The sequence below is a fragment of the Pseudochaenichthys georgianus genome, chromosome 24 (assembly GCF_902827115.2).
Source record: "Pseudochaenichthys georgianus chromosome 24, fPseGeo1.2, whole genome shotgun sequence".
NCBI classification, from domain to species: Eukaryota; Metazoa; Chordata; class Actinopteri; order Perciformes; family Channichthyidae; genus Pseudochaenichthys; species Pseudochaenichthys georgianus.
The window spans coordinates 13,462,491-13,481,665 of record NC_047526.1 but is presented as its reverse complement, the minus strand read 5'-3'; the positions used below and the strand labels follow the sequence as shown (position 1 = coordinate 13,481,665).

Genomic DNA, 19,175 nt, shown 5'->3' with positions numbered 1-19,175 from the left:
TGCTGGTGTCAAACGCTAGCCTGCCCTAATCCCCTCACAGATGCACACGCACATGCATGGCTAGCCTCCAAGCATGCAATCCGTTTAGTTGTCATACACCGTGACGGCCGCTGCAGGGCGCAGCTCCGTCCCTACTCCCTGCACACTAGACACACACACACACACACACACACACACACACACACACACACACACACACACACACACACACACACACACACACACACACACACACACACCACACACACACACACACACACACACACACACACACACACACACACACACACACACACACACACACACACACACACACGCACACACGCACGCACACACACACCGTCTCCATCCTCCGCAGTCTCCTTCTCATCCTGCCCCGTCTGGCTGACAGGCAGATCACCGAGCAGGCAGCAACTAACTTACAACCGCTGACAGCACCGGCTGATTTCTCACCTACAAGGGGTAAGATTATACCTGGGTTTCCTCCTTTTTTCCAGATATAACCTTCAAGGCTCTGATCAGGTGTGCAGAGGGATTATTTATGGGTGCACTTTATAGTAAAATGAGGGAAGAATAGACTCCTGCACGGGACATGGTCGCTGTTTTCTCTTTCTCAGTTAATCTAATGCAAACTGTCCATTATAGTGGATGATGGCAACCAGAAGGAAATTTGACTTCATAGGTATTTAAATGTGTCTTAAGAAAAAAGGTTTCTTAAGATAGTGTGAGCAATAATTTATGTGTGCCAGTGTGTGAGTGTGTGTGTTGTCTTTTCCTCCTGCATCTGTATTCTACTCATGCATTGTCCTATTTATGTTTTTGTGCACGCCTCCAAAGTCATTGTCTGTGTTTATGAGCCTGCATTCTTCAGCTCGTATGTTGCAGTACATGCCTGTCATTGACTGTGTGTGATTGTGTTTCCTCTTTTTTTTTTTTTGCATATACTGACTTTGCCCTTCTCTTCCCTCCTGGCCTCATTCCAGAGCAAAACCAGCATGTGAATGGCGGCAGAAAGCGGCAGAGTTGTCACAGAGGAGCAGCAGGAGGAGCTCCCAGCAGCCTCTGGACCCGTCACTCACGTGAACCACCAGCACCACACACACACCCGGAGTCAGAGCCACATCCAGTTTCCCCCTCTGACACACACCACCCAGTGGCAGCCGGCGGCTCCTCGCGCTCTCGCTCACACCAGGAGTCACAGTCACACTCACTTCAACACTCCCTCACACACACAGCCGCAGAAGTACGGCTGCCGGCTCACACACAGCCTCTCAGCCATGGCCAAGGGAGAGAAGGGAGAGAAGGGCTCTGCGGGGAAGCTCATCAAACCCAGTGAACCACTGTCCCCCAAAACCCCTCAGCAGGTAAGATCATCTGCTTCTTCTATGGTATTGTTATTATCACTTGAGATGGAAATATGTTACTGGTGTAAGGCTCAAATCAGGATGTCCAATATCATCTGTCCATGTTTGTGGTTAGTTTGGCTGCGAGTGACTTCCCATGATTGGATGGAGGGTAAAAAGGAAGATGGAAAGTGTGATCTCTTTAGTCCCTTATCTGTCAGTGATTAACAGCTGCATTGTTTTTCCTGTGAACTGTAATCGCCCAGATAATAGCTTCAATGACGGGGAAGTTGATTGTTTTCATTTGAGAAAAGGCTGTTCCCATTGACGAGATGACCTGCTACTGATGATTGCTTTCTTTGGCCTGATCAGTGGACTTAGGTGATGAAGACAGTTGTATTCACAGCAGTTATAGGAAGCAATACAGTGGGTCCAAAGTAGATAAGGATTACTTACTCAAGTTTTGCAAACACTGGGGGTGGACTTTCCTGTTTTGTTTGATTTATTTGAGATTATTCAGCTTTATTAGTGATCTTTGTGTGGGTTTGTTTTTGTGTCATACTATATTAGGCAGTGTTTCAAATATTGTCGTAATGCAATGCTTCGGCAGTTAGTCATTCATTTTCTGTTTGATACATTGAGTCAGGTTACCAATAAAACAACATGACATCACTCCATCTAACCAGTTCTGCAACTGTCTCCTCTCTGCGAAACCTCTGTGTAATCCACATTGTTTTATTTTGGATATCATTCAGATAAATGATTGTGAATGTAGTTTTTCCTGAAGATGGCTCACCTTTAGTCATGGGAACTGGATACATTGATATTTACTATGCGCAGTGGGTGGAACATGGCACATTCATTAAGCATATGCTTTACCCTATTTCTGAAAAAAGATGTGGTGAATATGTGTGGCTTCAACATTTTAATGGAAAGGAATACAACCACGACATGTCTTAAATATACACAGTAGCTTGTTCATATCGAAATACAAAAAACCATAATATTGTCCCCCAAACAATGCATCCCAGAAAGCCTGCACATATGATATGATGACATCAAGACTTGGATGTTTATTCTGAAAGACTGTGTCCACAGAATGAATGTTCAAGTAGTATGTATGAGAAAAGTCACATAAGGACGACTCAGTTGGGACATGAGATGAAAGCAGTTCTCCCTAAATGGGACTAAATGATGGACCCACGGACAGAAATTTGCCACAGCAAAATCCACATGAAGAGCTACAGAGCTCTGTCCCTCTGACGTGCATGTGGAGCATTTCTACGTCCGACTAAATGCCTGGCTATGAATATTGTTCCTCTCTTGATGTTCTGGATTGACTCCCTGGGAGTTAAGCCGGGGGACTGTTGACATATTAACAGCCTGCTTCCATCACTGACATAACCTTTTCAATTCATAATCCATAACCTGTTTGAAAACACTACTGCTATAGCTACCCTTGATATTACCCTAAATGTATGAAAAGCCTTCACAGAAATAAACTGCTTTTCAGATCCATTCTACCAGCTTAACATTTAAAGCACGCAAACATTGAGCGTACACATTTTAATTGGGGAATATAGTTTAGCTAGCTGGAGATGCCTTTTTTTCCCTCTCCTTTCTTTGCACTGGAATTATCCTCAATCCTGATTTAAATCAGTCGCGGTGCAGTGCAGACATTTAAAATTGTTTTCCCTCCAAGGGTTAAGGATTCATTAACTTTAGAGATTAGTCTTATCTGTCCTTGTCCCCTGCTTGTTGACAGTCTGCACTTTGCAGATGCTCCCTTAAGTCTGATCCAGTTTCTCTCTGTGTGTGTGTGTGTGTGTGTGTGTGTGTGTGTGTGTGTGTGTGTGTGTGTGTGTGTGTGTGTGTGGTGTGTGTGTGTGTGTGTGTGTGTGTGTGTGTGTGTGTGTGTGTGTGTGTGTGTGTGTGTGTGAATTGTGCTGTTTTTGCATCCAGACAACAGTAGGAGGGATATCCTGTTTATCCTCTTTGATGATAAGAACTCAGTAATGAAAGATTGAGTGTTGGGAGGGAGAAAAAAGTTGAGAGAGATAGAAAGAAAGTATTTTTTTTGCATATCATCAGTAAAGCAGCATTCTCCAGACACCAAAGACTTTAATTTCTCCACTCCAATTAGGGGTAATTGCAGTGAGAGTGGAAGAAGAGAGAGTTTTGAAGTTGGAGCCGCCGCGTAGCCTTTACTTACCTCTGACCCGCTTGTCCTGAGATTGAATAATTACACAGCTCCCTCCTGGTAATTGTCGTTCTCAAACCCCTCCGTGTTTTGATGGGGCAAAACAAAAAGGACGAAGAGAAAACGCGAGCTGGATAATAACAGTGTGTCGGTCGCAGTCTGTGGTTACTTTGGTGATTTCCTTCCTTCATAAAGCTTTGAGGGGAGTAGCTGCAGGCCAAGACTGGGCCACTGGATGTGGAGTGACACTGTTGTGTGCAGCAGTGGTGAAAGAACTACTCTGATTATATTGGTGTGTTGAGCCTCTACTGTGACATGTTTATATGTTTTAATGTTCAAATAGCTCTTTATTTTCCTCATACTGCCTGTGCTGCAGCACCTCTTTTCACCCTCTGTCTGAAACCAGAGCCCAGTCTGCTCTGATTGGTTAGCTGGTCTGTTCTGTTGGTATTAGTCAACCGCTTAGAGATGCCCGGCCCCTTAGTCTATCACGTACAATATGTCGGAGCACTAGCCAAAAGAAGCGTGAGTGTTACATACTGATGTCATAATGTTACAGAAGTAAACAAAGAAGTTCAATGGAGGCATTTCAGGCTGGGGGGGGGTGTGTTGGAGAAAAAGCCTTTACAGACCATTTATATGCAAAACAAACCTATATAAAACACTACAGCAAAGGGAAATCCCCAGAAAAGCATAATAGGGCCCCTTGAAGAAATACTATGGTCTTAGTTAAAATATTCAGTTTCACTTAAAATTCCTGAATTTAAAATGTTAATTGAGTAGAAGTTCCTAAGTATTATGAGGAAAATGTCCTTCAAGTATTAAAAGTACTCTTTTCACACTATTATATTTTTTACAAAATATTATATTATGCTGTTTTTATAACTAACAAATACATGTAGGAGCATTTCAATGTTGTGCTTTTGCAATGTGGGGTTCATTTACTATGTAAAAATACTGGGTGTATTGGTAGTATAGTAGTTTATCTTATCATTTATCATGTGTTTCTATTTGTAAACATGTAACTATAAGTGTTAAATAGATAGTAAAACGTAAAATACTGGCCTCCGAAATGTAGTGGAGTAGAGGTGTATGTAGCATATAGAAAAGCTCAAGTACGAGTGTTTCAAAAAAAATTACAGTAGCGTAGTACAGTACTTGAGTATATGTACTTTGTAAGATTCCACCACTGGTTGTGGGTGTGTTAGTGTTTTAGTGTATGTATGTATGTATGTGTGTGTGTGTGTGTGTGTGTGTGTGTGTGTGTGTGTGTGTGTGTGTGTGTGTGTGTGTGTGTGTGTGTGTGTGTGTGTGTGTGTGTCTGACACCAAAGGTTTTTCAAAAGGGGACAGGCAAAAGTTTTGCACAGCCCCGGAGACAGTCATAAATATTGGGCTCCCTAGACTGTGGTGTGGTGAAAGCTTGGCCACACACACACACACACACACACACACACACACACACACACACACACACACACACACACACACACACACACACACACACACACACACACACACACACACACACACACACACACACACACACACACACACACACACACACACACACACACACACACACACACACACACACACACACACACACACACACACACACACACACATGGTTTTGGAAGAGCAGGGGTGAGGGGAAACAGAGCTGTGGAGGACACGGTGGGTTTGTCATGCCCCTCCGTGCAGTGAGACCGCAATGCAAACTCCCTCTGATCCTCCATCTATTTAACACGCACACATATTTTATACATGAACGTCTTTCTTGTCTGCTAGTGTATCAAAGGAGATGAACATTCAGGAAGATGGATGCTTCAAAGCTGAGGTTATGAGACTATATTGATGCTTTAAAGAGGGGAAATAATAGTAAAACAGATCCTCCACACCGTAATGCACATCATAGGAAATGCAGAATGACGTGGTAGATGTTAATGGGTTCTCATTGCATTCCACTGAATTGTTGCGACATAAAGATGAGAAGAGATGTTATTTTAGGAGCACCTAAGATAGAATTCTAAGGTATTCTGACTAAGAATGACTACAAGCTTCAATATTTATGATTATACAGATTCTATCTCCTCTCATGGCTTCCTTTATTGAAGAGTGACACACCTTGCTTCAGTTTGTTGTGTCTGGGACCTAGTCTAAAGTTTAGGTGGACATTTGTTTGGTCCTTATGAAACGGAAATACAAAAAAGACAATGTGTTTAGTTGGATGTATTTTAGAGCTGACGGTTTCAAATACATACTAACAGAAACAATCAGTTAGGCCTGAATCACCCTTTCTCGTTCAAAGTGACACATTCTTTATTTATACTTCTAACTTCCTGTTCCAGGAATGAGTCTGATGAAAATGTAAGCACTCAGAGATTGAGACCTCCACCAAGGTGGTGTCTATAAGTGAAAAATAATGAGTGTATCGCCCCGCTATTCTGATCCACTCCAAAATGTAATGGGTTCTTCTTGGCCCACGCTTCACTCTGACTCCACGTTTCAAGAACATGTTGACAGTAGTTGTTCTGGTATCCTGCTGACAAAGAGACAAACAAACAATACCAACTGAAAAGAATAAAGGCACACTCAATATGATCTATGTATATTATTATTACAATCTTTCTATTGGCCGTAGCCTTGAATAATTGGTAACATCCATGTGTATGTGATTTGCAAACACTATTAAAATGTACATTTCAGCAGTTATAGTCCATTTTCCAGTGGTTGGCATCCATTATTTCCTGTTCCCAGGTGGAATGAGAGTCGTTATCAGAATGCTTGCAGGGCAGAAAAGTTAATTTGCTCATTAGCAGCCTGACCTGCAGGGCCACCATTATCTTATTAAAGTGTGTCTTCTCCTCTTTTGTCCCCTCTGTGTTCCCAGACTGTGTTGGGCCAGCGGTTGACATTAAGCAGTAAGCTGTGCTTCGCCATTGGCGGTGCACCCAAGGAAGTGGCGGCCAGCGCTACTGCCTTTTTCCTGCAAATCTACCTACTGGATGTCGCTCAGGTAATATCTTTGAGGACTAACGGAATGAGAATGTTGGTGTGGCTTCTGTGAATGAAATAATTAGTATGTGTACATCCGTTCTTAACTCCAGTCTCTTCCTGTTCCGCTCTGCAGATCAACGCCTTCCAGGCCTCCATGGTGCTGTTCATCGGTAAAGCCTGGGGTGCAGTGACCGACCCAATTGTGGGATTCTTCATCACAAAGAGCAGATGGACAAAGATTGGAAGACTCATGCCCTGGTGAGCTCCCTGATTTCATAAAAGAAATGCCATCATGGTTATTTGTCGAACACAGTTCCTGAATTTTTTCATTGGCACAAACTTAGGACTTATCTGATTGCACGCACTAGAGAACTATTACTATCAAGATAGTGGCACAACATCAAATTAAGAGATACCACCTTTTGTCAACAATGTCAAATTCACAAATCTATATTATTCAACTATATAGCAAACCAGCGAGGATGACATGTCGGGAACTAAATGAGAAGAACAAACTAATATTTATGTTATCTAAATTAATTAACTTTGACAACATGATCAACCTTCTCTTAGTCAACACACTGATAAGTGCTGCTGTTGACAAACAGCGACGCTTGTGTAAAGGACTGCAATTTGTAGACAGATTATGAAACTTGTTTTGGTCTGCTCCCACTCTCTCAGACATAATTATGGCCTGTACATCATGCTAATGTTTGTGCAGATTTGAAATGATTCTCTTCCCAGAGCCCTCACCTGAGGATTGTGCCGAATAAATATTCTCTGTGCTTTAATTACACTGTTCCCGGAAACTCTTTACATACTGTATCCTCCAAGGGCATGGGCTCTTTTTCTTTCTTTCGTTTGAAGCCAGGCAACAGAATATAAGGAAGTTCATCGGCATTCTTCGATTAATCATAAGGCCAACGTTCTGCTGGTTGACATTTCTTTTGGGACATTATCCAGCTGTCTTTGTCTGCAAGATGTTCCTCATTATCTCCATCCTTTCATTGCAATTTGACTTGGTGGATTATGTAAAGCTATTACCACCATTTCTCATAAATCACCATTAGCCAGGCTGATTTTATAAGCGTGTTGTTCAGTATAGGTCTTTTGAACAACTAGCGTGACACTTACTATGATTACACATTCAGTATTTAATGCCTACTGCATTATAAACCATATATTGCACACAATCTAAGCCAGAGTCCACTGTGGCCAGCAGACAGATGCTGATGGCTGTTAAATCAGCTTTGATTACACCCGGGAAGCTGTGTGTGTGTGTGTGTGTGTGTGTGTGTGTGTGTGTGTGTGTGTGTGTGTGTGTGTGTGTGTGTGTGTGTGTGTGTGTGTGTGTGTGTGTGTGTGTGTGTGTGTGTGTGTGTGTGTGTGTGTGTGTGTGTGTGTGTGGGTGTGTTCTTACTTGTGTGAGTCTGCCTATGTGAATACTCACTGTGGTATATATGGGTATTTTTAAATGTGTGTTCATCAGTATTTGTGATGAGATTGCATGACATTCCCACAGTTTTGACCCTGTGTGGAAAGTCCCCTCTGCCCATCCTGCAGGAAGTGTTTTTCCCCCTCATGGCGTTCACATCCACAGCCAACGTGATTTCTATCTTAGAGTTCTTTAAGATATAGTTATTTCGCCAAAAATGTACTCTTGGGTGTTGCCATGTTTATACTTTTGTGACTGTAGTGATGCACTAGTGGCAAGTATAACGTTTTTTCCTCATAGAAGATTGTCTCTGCTAGAGAAAGACAAGGTGACAGGGAGGGTATATGGGCGAAGGAAGAAGTATCCCGATGCACAGTAAAGTTACTGTGAAAAAAACAACTAAAAATACTTAGGTCAAATTTAAAATAGAATACAATTTATTTTATTTTATTAGAATAACAGAAGTAATAGTATAACAGTATTATTAAAACATTATCAGCAATGCATGTACATATACAGTGTCCAGTCATGATAACTATGGCATTGACCAAACTGCCTTATTCAATTAATTGGGAGTTTAAACAATTCCTGGGACTGATATCATTATCATTTAAGTATGTGACATTATCAGAAACCACTGTTTAATCCTCTACTTACATAAAATGTAAAATCTGAAAAATCAGCAAAGAAATCATGCTCTCACCCACCAGACCTCTTCTAACTCCCATGCTGCAAGTGTCCTGCACACGTCAGAGAGCAGACAAGAAGTGTGTGCCAGCTACCTATCAATCAGCCCGGCTTAATTAACACAAATGACTGGGACAGGTGTGGATGCGCATTCATGCATTCCTGATGTGTGAGGAAATATGTGAGTGTGTTTTCTGCCGATGTTGCCTCTCCTGTGAGCACAGTCATCTTGCAGGAACATTCTCACTGTCCCATTCATCAACCCCGGGGCCCTTTCATTGCACCCATGACCAAGCGGTCAATACTGCAGCACCAGCGTTGTCCAGCCACCTTTGTTGAGCAAACAAACAGGAGGAAAGTGAGGTAGGGGGGTTGGGACTGGACGATGCTAGAAAGGACCATTCCCTGCCTCTCACAGCCTCTTTCTCCCACTTTCTCTGTTTATTACTCCTGGCGCTCAGCAGGGCAGAGGTCAGAGCCCCCAAGGTTTTTGTCACAGTCACCAAAATTCCATCAATTCCCTTTTTCTACCTGTCGATGTGCTCTTATTATAGCTGCAGGCAACACACTTATAGCTGCATGACAAACACACTCCATTTGCTCTTGAAAGCATGACGAAGAAGAGGGCGGATGATATATTGGTATTTGGACATAAGTCATACTGTCGATGGACCGTAATCCGCCCGTTACACTTCATTTCCAACATTTCCCTTTCACCATAATGACACATACCAGTTGTTTACCTATGAATTATACATGGCCCACATGCTGTCCGAGTTCTTAGAAAAGAGCAACACAGCAGAATTGCTTTCGTGTGCTTAAGTGTGTGTGCTGCATTTTCATATCTGGGTGTGTGTCTGTTGATTTTTCGAATGGGTTTGCATTTCTGTGGTATTGTCTGTCCCTCCCTGTAAACATTCCTATCATACTTATGACAACATAATCATTTAGCAGGCAGCTCAGCCTCACAATAATCTGCCAGAAATATGAACTGATTTTCACACTGCGCTGATATGAAATTGCATAACCCAACCACTGCTTAACACACAGCTTAAAAATGGCGTTGATGGCTGTTAGGAGATATGAGTACATCAAGTTCACAATTCAATGTTTAGTCTAACCTGATGACATATTTGTGTGTGTTTTTTAGGATGGTGGGATGCTCTCCCTTCCTGGTCGTCTCCTACTTCTACCTCTGGTTCGTTCCTCCTTTCATCACTGGCAGGTTCCTCTGGTACCTCTGCTTCTACTGCCTCTACCAAACGCTCATCACTGTAAGTGCAAATGCTTTACAAGTACATTTGATGTTTTATGAATCCCGTTACTCAGATATAGGCTACTACAACTCAGCAAGACTTCACACGGAGCGCAGGAGAGACGTCAAGTGAGATAAAAGCTGCCCTGATTGATGCACCTCAAGACACATTCCATAACGTATAGATAACATGCTGCAAAATAACAAAGTGGAGGCGATTACAGTCATCTCATGCCAGACTCCGACAGCTCCTGGTGGGATTTTCACTTTGATTTGTGAGACACGCAGCAGATTAGAGCCCAGAGCTCTTAGATGCCTCACCTCAAAGGGGGAAGTGTAGTTATTTAGGCTGTCTTTTGTTAGAATGGGCCAGACCATTCATCTTCCTCTCTCCATTTCTACTCTGGGGTAACCCATATAACATGTGCCACAGAGCGCGTAGACCGCTGCAGCCACACTGCGGCGAGCAGTAATGGCCTGTCATTCTAACTACTTGAAAAGTATAAGGTCAATGCTGCCAGGAACCTCTCGCTGGCTAAATGCTGGTTACCGCTTTTAGCCTTTCCTTCATTGTCTCTGGATGTGTGTTTGTGTGAAGCAAGCAGGAAGAGGCCAGCTGCTATCATTCACAGTCTGTAAACAGAGGTCAGCAAGCAATATATCAATGTTTATGTTCCTATAATAGGCTTTCATCAGATGTATTAGTTCTCACTTCCATCTGTAGTGCACGGTTAATCACGCTGATTCTATAAATGTTTGCGTCCACTAAAGGCCCCATAAATGACATGCTGTATAGAACCAGTGGCTGGAGAAAATCCTTGCAGGGCCGCGTTTATTTTCGTCGTGGCTTCCTCAGTGCTGACTGAGCCCTTGTGTAAATTACAAAGTGAAGCATTCACTCGGTTTGCTCGCCTATTCTCTGGCAGAGGTGGTGAGGAAGACGAAGAAAACAGAGAGCTGAGGTTGGCCGATGGTGGAAAATGCAGAGGTTGCTTTTGATATATTTACACAGTTCTTTGCATTTTCACAGGCACTAGTACATGAAAGACATCTAAACATATCTTGGATGTTCCCTCTTGATTGTGAGTCAAATCTTATACGCTACCAATTCTAAGACTGGAAGCCATGCTGGCATTGTGAGGCTAAATCAACCCGAGGATGCTACCACGCTCACAATTACAATGCTAATTACAATGCTAACTACAATGCTAACTACTATGCTCATTTTTAGAGGTTAATATTGACCAAGTTCACCATCTTTTTTTTCTTCTATTTACTTGTAAAAAGGGTGGACAAATTAACCTAAAGATGGCACTAGAGAGGTTTAAGTATACTTGCTAAGTTAAGCTTGACTCCTGCAATCCTATGCGATCGTGATTTTGACCAGACTTCACCAAAAATGTAAAAAAGGTCTGTCCTAAGGATTTTTTTATTTCAAGTCTCTGGGAAAGTGTGAAAAACAGTAAGTCCCCCCCATGTGATCTCCTTCCAACAAATGTAATAATATTTTTTCACTTCTATTCACCGAGCCTTCGCTAAACTGTTCGGAGCCCCTCCTGGGGAGGCCCGCTTCCCACTTCTAAAATCTTTGCGCTACATGAAAGGTTAAGCAACGACCAAAGTGATTACAATTCATCCTGAAGGAAACATTAACTTTTATGGCAATCCTTTCAAAAGCTGTTTAAACAGTTCACTCAAAACCTCAAATGTCAAATTCATAACGGTGCTTTGGGGGACCCATGTCATTATGATTCATCATGGGAGAGCCATGAATGTCTGTATGCAGTTTTATGGCAATCCATTGAATAGTTGCTAAGATATTATGGTCTGGATCAAATAGAACCGCTGCATCTATGCCAAGAAAAAAGAAAAACCCTGAGAAATCAATATTTTTCACCCTCCGAGACTGCAATTGTTTGACTGCTGCTGTGCTTGACTTATCATTTTGTGTTCTACCCGACAAATGACTGTCTTTCTGCTTCTTTGCAGTGCTTCCACGTGCCTTATTCTGCTCTAACCATGTTCCTGAGTACAGACCAGAAGGAAAGAGACTCAGCCACTGCTTACCGTAAGCTCATTTAACATATAAAGCAATTGTTGAGGGCTGCAATGCTTAGAAATCTTTGCCTATTTTAGTTTTTTTGCTTATTGTGAATAACTTTGAATATTGGATATTTCTTGTATCATGCCAGGAATGACATTTGAGGTGCTGGGGACTCTCGTGGGCGCTGCCATCCAGGGCCAGATTGTAGCAAGCGCTCACACTCTGAAGCACTGCCCGCCTTACAACATGACTACCGGTTACCTTGGCAACAGCAGCGGGACAGAGATCGTGAAGAAACATGTGCGCTCCCAGGACTACCTGTCACACTCGGTAAGTATCAATAAGCCAAACTAGGAGCCCAGGTGTTCTCAAAGAAGGCCACAGAGTTGCTTTGAAAATAACTCGGACATGTCATCAACATTATCCTTTATAACCCGGAGCTGCGGTGTGTGCTCAAGGCAGTTTGCTAAATAACCCGGGGTCGAAAAAAGCAGCCTGAATGAAAAGGGGGATTGTTTGAAATTGGCTCCATATTTGCAGACTGTCTACAGGTTACACTGAAAATGGCCTCATGTTGTAACCCGTGGGATAGAAAGGAGACGCCACTGTTTGATATGTGAACCCGACATCCTGAGCCGGCTCCCCTCTCGCGACCACAAAGGGGGTTCCTCCCTCACACCAGGCTCCAAACTGTGGCCCCCACTTCGAGGGGTCTCCACAGTCTGTGAGTCATTAGGCCTATTTATATCCCATCCACAACAAGGCACTTCAATATGTTGGAAATATTTGTCTTTTCTGTAGTTTAGCTTGAAATTGTAGGGAAAATGTCAAGTTTGCAGAGCTGTGAATAAACTGCTACTGCGATTCCATCATGGGAGATTTAGGAAGATACAAAGAGTCCAAACTGTCCTTCGTTGGATTGTGGTTGCGCCACAGCTATTTGGGCTTCAAAATGGTTCTTTTCCAATGGATTTTGGGTGAACCTGATCGGGGCGACCCACTCACCACCCGCTAAATTCCTCCGCGGTTGCTGGTGAGGGTGGCACACCGTCTAGGCAAACTAGGTCTGCCCTCGGAAACAGGGAGTGTTTGATGTGCTTAAATAATAATGAACCGCCGGGCTGAGCCGCACGGAAAAATAGCAAACAAACAAGAGGTTGTTTAAAGCACAGCAGTTCCTGTCGGGGTACGCCATTAAACGGTTAAGGCTGTATTTTGGGATACAGATGTACTTGAGGTTTCCTCTTGTTTATGCTTGTGTTTGTACAGTGAAATGTGCATAGAGTGGAAAGCAACGCCGCAAAGTCACAGTAGATAAATCACACACGCATTGAAATGAACAAAATAAATGTATCCTTCAATCCAGTAAAAAACAAAACACCCTCTGCGAAAATGTCTAGAATGAATGTATAGCATGTTGAAATAAAGCACTTGAATTTTTAAGGCATTTGAGAACATTATGAATTAAAGATTGAGGAAAGGCTCAGAATAGCCTGGATTGTGCTGGCTGTGTGAGAGGAGGGGGATTGATGTTGCTACATGTGTGTTCTTTGTCTCTGCAGAAGGAGGTATACATGTTAGCTGCTGGAGTTATAGGAGGAGTGTTTCTGGTCTGCACCCTGGTCATGTTCCTGGGAGTCAAAGAGAGAGAAGGTGAGACTTTTCCTATAATGCTAAAACAACCACATCGATCTTCACTTCTAAACTGTTGTTCCAAAACCTGTGTTTTTAACTTGTTAATAGTCGCTTGAGAGTCCCCCAACATTATTGGAGTGCACAGAAAAGTGCTAAAATACCCCTTTATATCATTCAAAAAGATAAATATCAAACATGAGCTGATCTCACTTTACCAAAAGTGACATTTTAGTGCATTTCCTTTTTTGCAACAAAGTGAACTGAATGTATTTTGGTTTTGGATGTGGTTAAATAAAACAAGCCATCTGAATAATACTGTGGTTTATTCTGGCAATAATACTCCATTCATTTATTTATAAAGTACACATTCTTATTTGTAATATTCTTACACTTGAACACACTTACAGTAATCTTAAATGATCAAATGTGTCTGCATAATTATTATTATAGTTTATTTTTTTATTTTTTTATCTACTGTTATATATTGTCTTATATATAATTTTTTTATGATATAATGTTTTTATTGTAATACTTATTTCTTTGTTCAAGTATCTTATAATTTCTCTATGTTGTTTATATACTGTATATGTTTCTATTATAAAATGGAAGCAACTGCAGCATACCCCAATTTCACCCCAGGGATCAACACAACGATCTTGATTCTTAAATCTGAAATTCAATCACTTTCTTTTTAAGTACTATTGTTTTAAAAAAAAATCTTCATTTTATGAGCAATTGATTAATTCAATAACAATCCACATATGAATATAGAAAGAAATAAGTGTTAATAATGAGCCCTAATGAGCTATTTCACATTTGGTAATACATTTTGAATTTCAACCAGTAAAATTGGAGTAACCTGAGGGCATCCCTTTGGGTGACTTGTGTAAGATGCATAATGCGTAACAGCAGTGTTCACTGTTCCATTTTCCTCGTCTCTTTTGTACTTTTCACACACAGTGAGTGTCACTGAACTACTTGGAAATCTGCCAGTGTTAGCTCTGATTCTCTGATCTCTATTAAAACGGACAAACAGCACAGGTACTAATGCAGTGGCAGTTCTAGGATCTCCAGTTGGCCATCGCATCGCTTTTCTCATCCTGCATGTTATTCGATACGCTGCATACTCATAATTCTAATTCCTGTGTAACTGTTTCAGATCCGTACGCCCCGAGGACAGAGAAGCAGGTCCCCTTCCATGAGGGCTTCATCCTGGTGATGAGACACGGGCCATACCTCACTCTGACCGCTGCCTTCCTCTTCATCACTGTCGCCATTCAGGTAAAAGCACATTTATCTAATCTCAGACACTCAACGTTGCGGTAAATGGAGTCCTGGCTGGATTCTGTCAACGCGGGAGAATTGCTGGCGCTCGATGTTGATTGGATCAATATAAAGGAGCCCTTACTGAAAGCTCCTGGTTTAAAGCAGGTTTTAAGTCTCTCCAGAGGGAAAGCAGAGCAGCACATTCCCGCTGTGTGTCTGTCACTTGTAAGCCCATGCTTTAGTTTTGGCACCTGGGGTATAGACCGTGTCAACTTTTGCATCATATCTATTTCTGTATATCTTCACCCCCTCATCTCGGTGGAGGTGTCAGTTGTCATCCATGTGAGCCCCGCAGTGGGAATAAATCACTGCGGAATGCCGTCAGCAGTCGTCTCCAGTCACTTCATTTGGCACTCCAGCGACAGTGCTGAGTAGACAAGACACGTCTGAATATCTGAACATTTGATCTCTGATTTCTGCAGCTGGTACAGAGCAACTTCGTGCTCTTCTGCACTTACGCCGCCGACCTGAGGGATCACTTCCAGAACATTGTGCTGACCATCCTGGTGAGTGGAGATTCACCCAGAAACACCCAAAGATATACTATGATGTGAACCACTGTGACCCCAATTAGACCTTGACTTAAGCTAGAGCGCCTTTTTAACATAATCTTTTATATAATACATGTTATTCTGTTCAGGGAAACTAGCAATTTTGCACATTTGCACACACCTTTACCCATACATAAACATCACGACAATGCCTTTCTTACTTACTGAATCACAATCCAAACTATTTTCTTTCTATGTGTGACTCATTATCCATTTGCGCGGGTTTACCCAGGTGTCTGCAGTGATAAGCGTCCCGTTGTGGCAATGGTTTCTGGAGAGGTTTGGGAAAAAGACGGCAGCTTTCTGCGGCATCACTGTGAGTATACTGTTTTTCTTTTGGTTTGTTTTAACGCTGACTATTACACTGCCTGTGCCACCCTGTGGACAAAGATGGGAATGTGGTCTCCTTATCCATAAGACTTTTTGTTTCTCTCTGTCCAGTGGATCATGCCCTTCACCTTGATGCTGGTCTTCATCCCTAACGTTGTGGTGGCCTACGTCGTGGCCGTCTCCTCTGGACTCAGTGTGGCGGCCTCGCTCCTGCTGCCATGGTTAGACTCCAGAGCACATCAAATGATACCTCACTCAAGAAGATCATCCCTTTTTTGTCACTTCATAGTCGTTTTTGAAAGATCCCTTCATAAATGTTTAAGAGCAGGCGATAAATATAATGAACACCAATATTTACTTTCCACATCCTACCCACACTCAAGTCACTTCCTCAACCTCCGGAACCCTTTAAATGATTAAGTCTAAAAGTTTACAGACAAACCACATATGGAGACATAGTCAAATTAAATTATAATTAAAAAACAAATACAAACATTACAAACTACTATACTGTTATCTCAATGCTGACATATTCTAAATAACATTTAGTATAACTTTTTTGTCACTTTTGTTTGCAGTGTAGTTAGTGCATTTCCTCCAATGTTGGGAAACTTTCCCCCCATATTCTACAAGACAAATGTCACTTTTTACATCACATATAGATCAAGCCTTAAAAAACACCAAATACTTTCTGAAAAAAGTGTTTAATAGAGGGTTTCATGCGCTGAATGATCTAGTCTGAGATCACATGAATCGTCTTCTCTTGTGCAACAGTTCCCCTAGCAGTTCAGAAACAAGCCATCCTGAGTATTCAAATAAATATTCTCCATCTTAATTTATATTCTTAGAATAGGGATTATGTCATGAAGATCCACTAAGCCCCTGACATTGTTTTTGTAACTGCAGTGCTGCTATAACTCTGTCTGTGCGGTGGTCGTGCTGCTCATGATAGTTCCCTTTGAATTGATGCAAAGTGTCATTAGTTAAACCACAACCCTGCTGTTAGTGGTGACTACAAGTCTAGAGGGCCCCGTCCGTTCACTTGGGTCATGTCACGGTCATGAGAGTGACGTCATTGTTATGAATTAGAGGCGGCGTTCACGATAAATCTCCCATACCATCAGAGAGCTAATACACCGCAAGAGGTAAAGCAATATTCTTCTCCGTGTCTGTTTATTTTCCAGCCGTTTCTATGGCCCTCTCTGCTCCTCACTCATCTCCCGTCCCCTCCCTCGAAACCCAAAATTACAGGGGCCTCTCCTGGGGGCATGTTTATTTTGGAAGGGGCCGTTTGTTTATCCTGTCAGTGGCCCGAGGCTGCTGGTACCGCCTGCTGCTCATCATCTAATCTTGTTATTAGCTCTGTAATGTAGCTATATGTAGACACAACATCAGCTGCTGCCCTTTGTATTAAATAATTTAATTAAGAGTGTGAGGGAGGTTATAACACGACTTAAAACATGTCTAAATCTTCCAGCGATGTTAAGTACTAAAGACAAAAGCTTAGAGAATCCTGCCAAAACAAATAGCACCAATTGATGTCAATTCAACTCTGATGTACTTGTCAGGTCTATGCTGCCAGATGTGGTGGATGACTTCAGACTGGCCAACCCCTACTGTAAAGGCCATGAAGCCATCTTCTACTCCTTCTACGTATTCTTCACCAAGTTCGCTGCTGGAATCTCTCTGGGAGTGTCCACCCTCTGTCTGGAGTGAGTCTGCATCTTATCACACATGCACCATTCATTTACACATTTGTCATGGTACCTGCAGAAATGCACTAATCCTAAGAGCTGATGTATGAGTTTGCTCATTTGCAGCATTGCAGCGTCAGAATTGGATGTCGATTTCCTGTAACCTGTTTTAATTGGATCTCTGTGTATGTGTGTGTGTGTGTGTGTGTGTGTGTGTGTGTGTGTGTGTGTGTAGATTTGCAGGGTATGACACCGGTGCTTGCAAGCAGCCTGCTCCTGTAGTGTACACCCTGAAGCTGCTAATCGGTGCCGCCCCTGTGGCCTTCATCGTGACGGGGTTATTGATCCTGCTGCTGTATCCCATCAGCGAAGACGTGCGGCTCAGGAACAGACTCTGCCTGGATGAGCTACGGTGAGCAGACATTTAGAAGAGCATCCAAAAAACTTTGACCATTCAGTCTTTAAAAGTGCACACCGTCAATGTAACTCATGCATTTCAGTTTACGAGTCACAAGGAGTTCTCTTCAGTCTGTAAACACGGTTGTATAATGCCTCCTGTAGAAGTGGAGGGAGCTGTGAAGCAGCTTATTTCCCCTAAAATATTCTGTCATAGGTTGGAGAATTACATTTTTAAAGCCTTCAAAAAAACGGTGAAGTCCAATACCCATTCTACTATTGTATTTAGTATGCTAGAGAAATATCTATTATGTCCAAATACATAGTATGTCATATGCAGTATGCCGAAATACCAGGATGTCCTACTGCATCCATTTTTGCAGTATGTAGGCCAGCATGCCTATTCTGACCCACAATCCTTTGCAGTGGAAATATGAGCAAGGTCAAAGTTCAGAGTAATGTTATGACTAAATAGTTTGTCCTCATAGTATGCATACTACATGCAACAGTATGTACTTTGGAAGGGCAGCTGCAGTACATAGTCAATGTAAAAATAAAAAGTATATGATTTAAAACACAGCATTGAGTTGCATTTTGGGAATTGTAGGAGTGGGAGCTTGACCAATGAGAGTCTGGATATCTCATACGCTGCTGGATTCATTTAGATTCTTTCTTTATAGTGATTTAGTGAGTCCTCCATGGCTAGTCAGCTCTTCTGTTTTATGTTACAAATTGAATAAGGAGGATTTCTACATAAAGGCATACTATATATGTTATGATAAATGTTCTTTCCTTATATGAACCAGGGAACAATGTTTTTATAAGCATGTTTAGCTGTGCCATTATGCTATTCACATTTACTATTGATCGGTGGTGGAAGAAGTATTACTACTACTAAAAAAATCCATTACAGTAGCAGTGTTTTCCTACTTTGTCCTGACGTGTTGTCGTGTCTCCCCCAGGAAACAAAGCATCAGCTCCAGAACAATGGAGGATCTGAGTAACGTGTGACCTGGATCCTGAATGAAGTGAATTCAAAAGCCACGTATTCCAGTGCTGCCGCTGGAAAGTTGTCCTTAGTGTATATTACACTGATAATTAGTTAAATTGTTTGAATGTAAAAAAATGTGTTTCCTTTTCACATGTACTGTACAGTCATCTTGAATATATAAAATATATATAATAAGATTACCTAATTTATATAAATGAATGTATATAATTTCTTGCTGTGTTTAGCTCTATTTATTTATGATATTATGATTATTGAGGGCTGATGATAT

At 41.9% G+C, this 19,175-nt stretch overlaps 1 protein-coding gene across 1 annotated transcript; it reads left to right on the top strand.

Moving 5' to 3' along the window:
• Positions 1-316: 316 nt before the first annotated feature.
• mfsd2b (MFSD2 lysolipid transporter B, sphingolipid) lies at positions 317-19,160 on the top strand. The gene is made up of 15 exons (XM_034076347.2): positions 317-462; positions 984-1,364; positions 6,436-6,561; positions 6,676-6,800; positions 9,815-9,938; positions 11,909-11,987; positions 12,112-12,293; positions 13,526-13,616; positions 14,758-14,879; positions 15,347-15,430; positions 15,708-15,791; positions 15,917-16,026; positions 17,374-17,517; positions 17,735-17,911; positions 18,858-19,160. Exons 2-15 carry the CDS (start codon positions 1,002-1,004, stop codon positions 18,904-18,906), a joined length of 1,860 nt encoding a protein of 619 aa, XP_033932238.1. The 5' UTR covers positions 317-462; positions 984-1,001; the 3' UTR covers positions 18,907-19,160.
• The last annotated feature ends 15 nt before the right edge of the window (positions 19,161-19,175 follow it).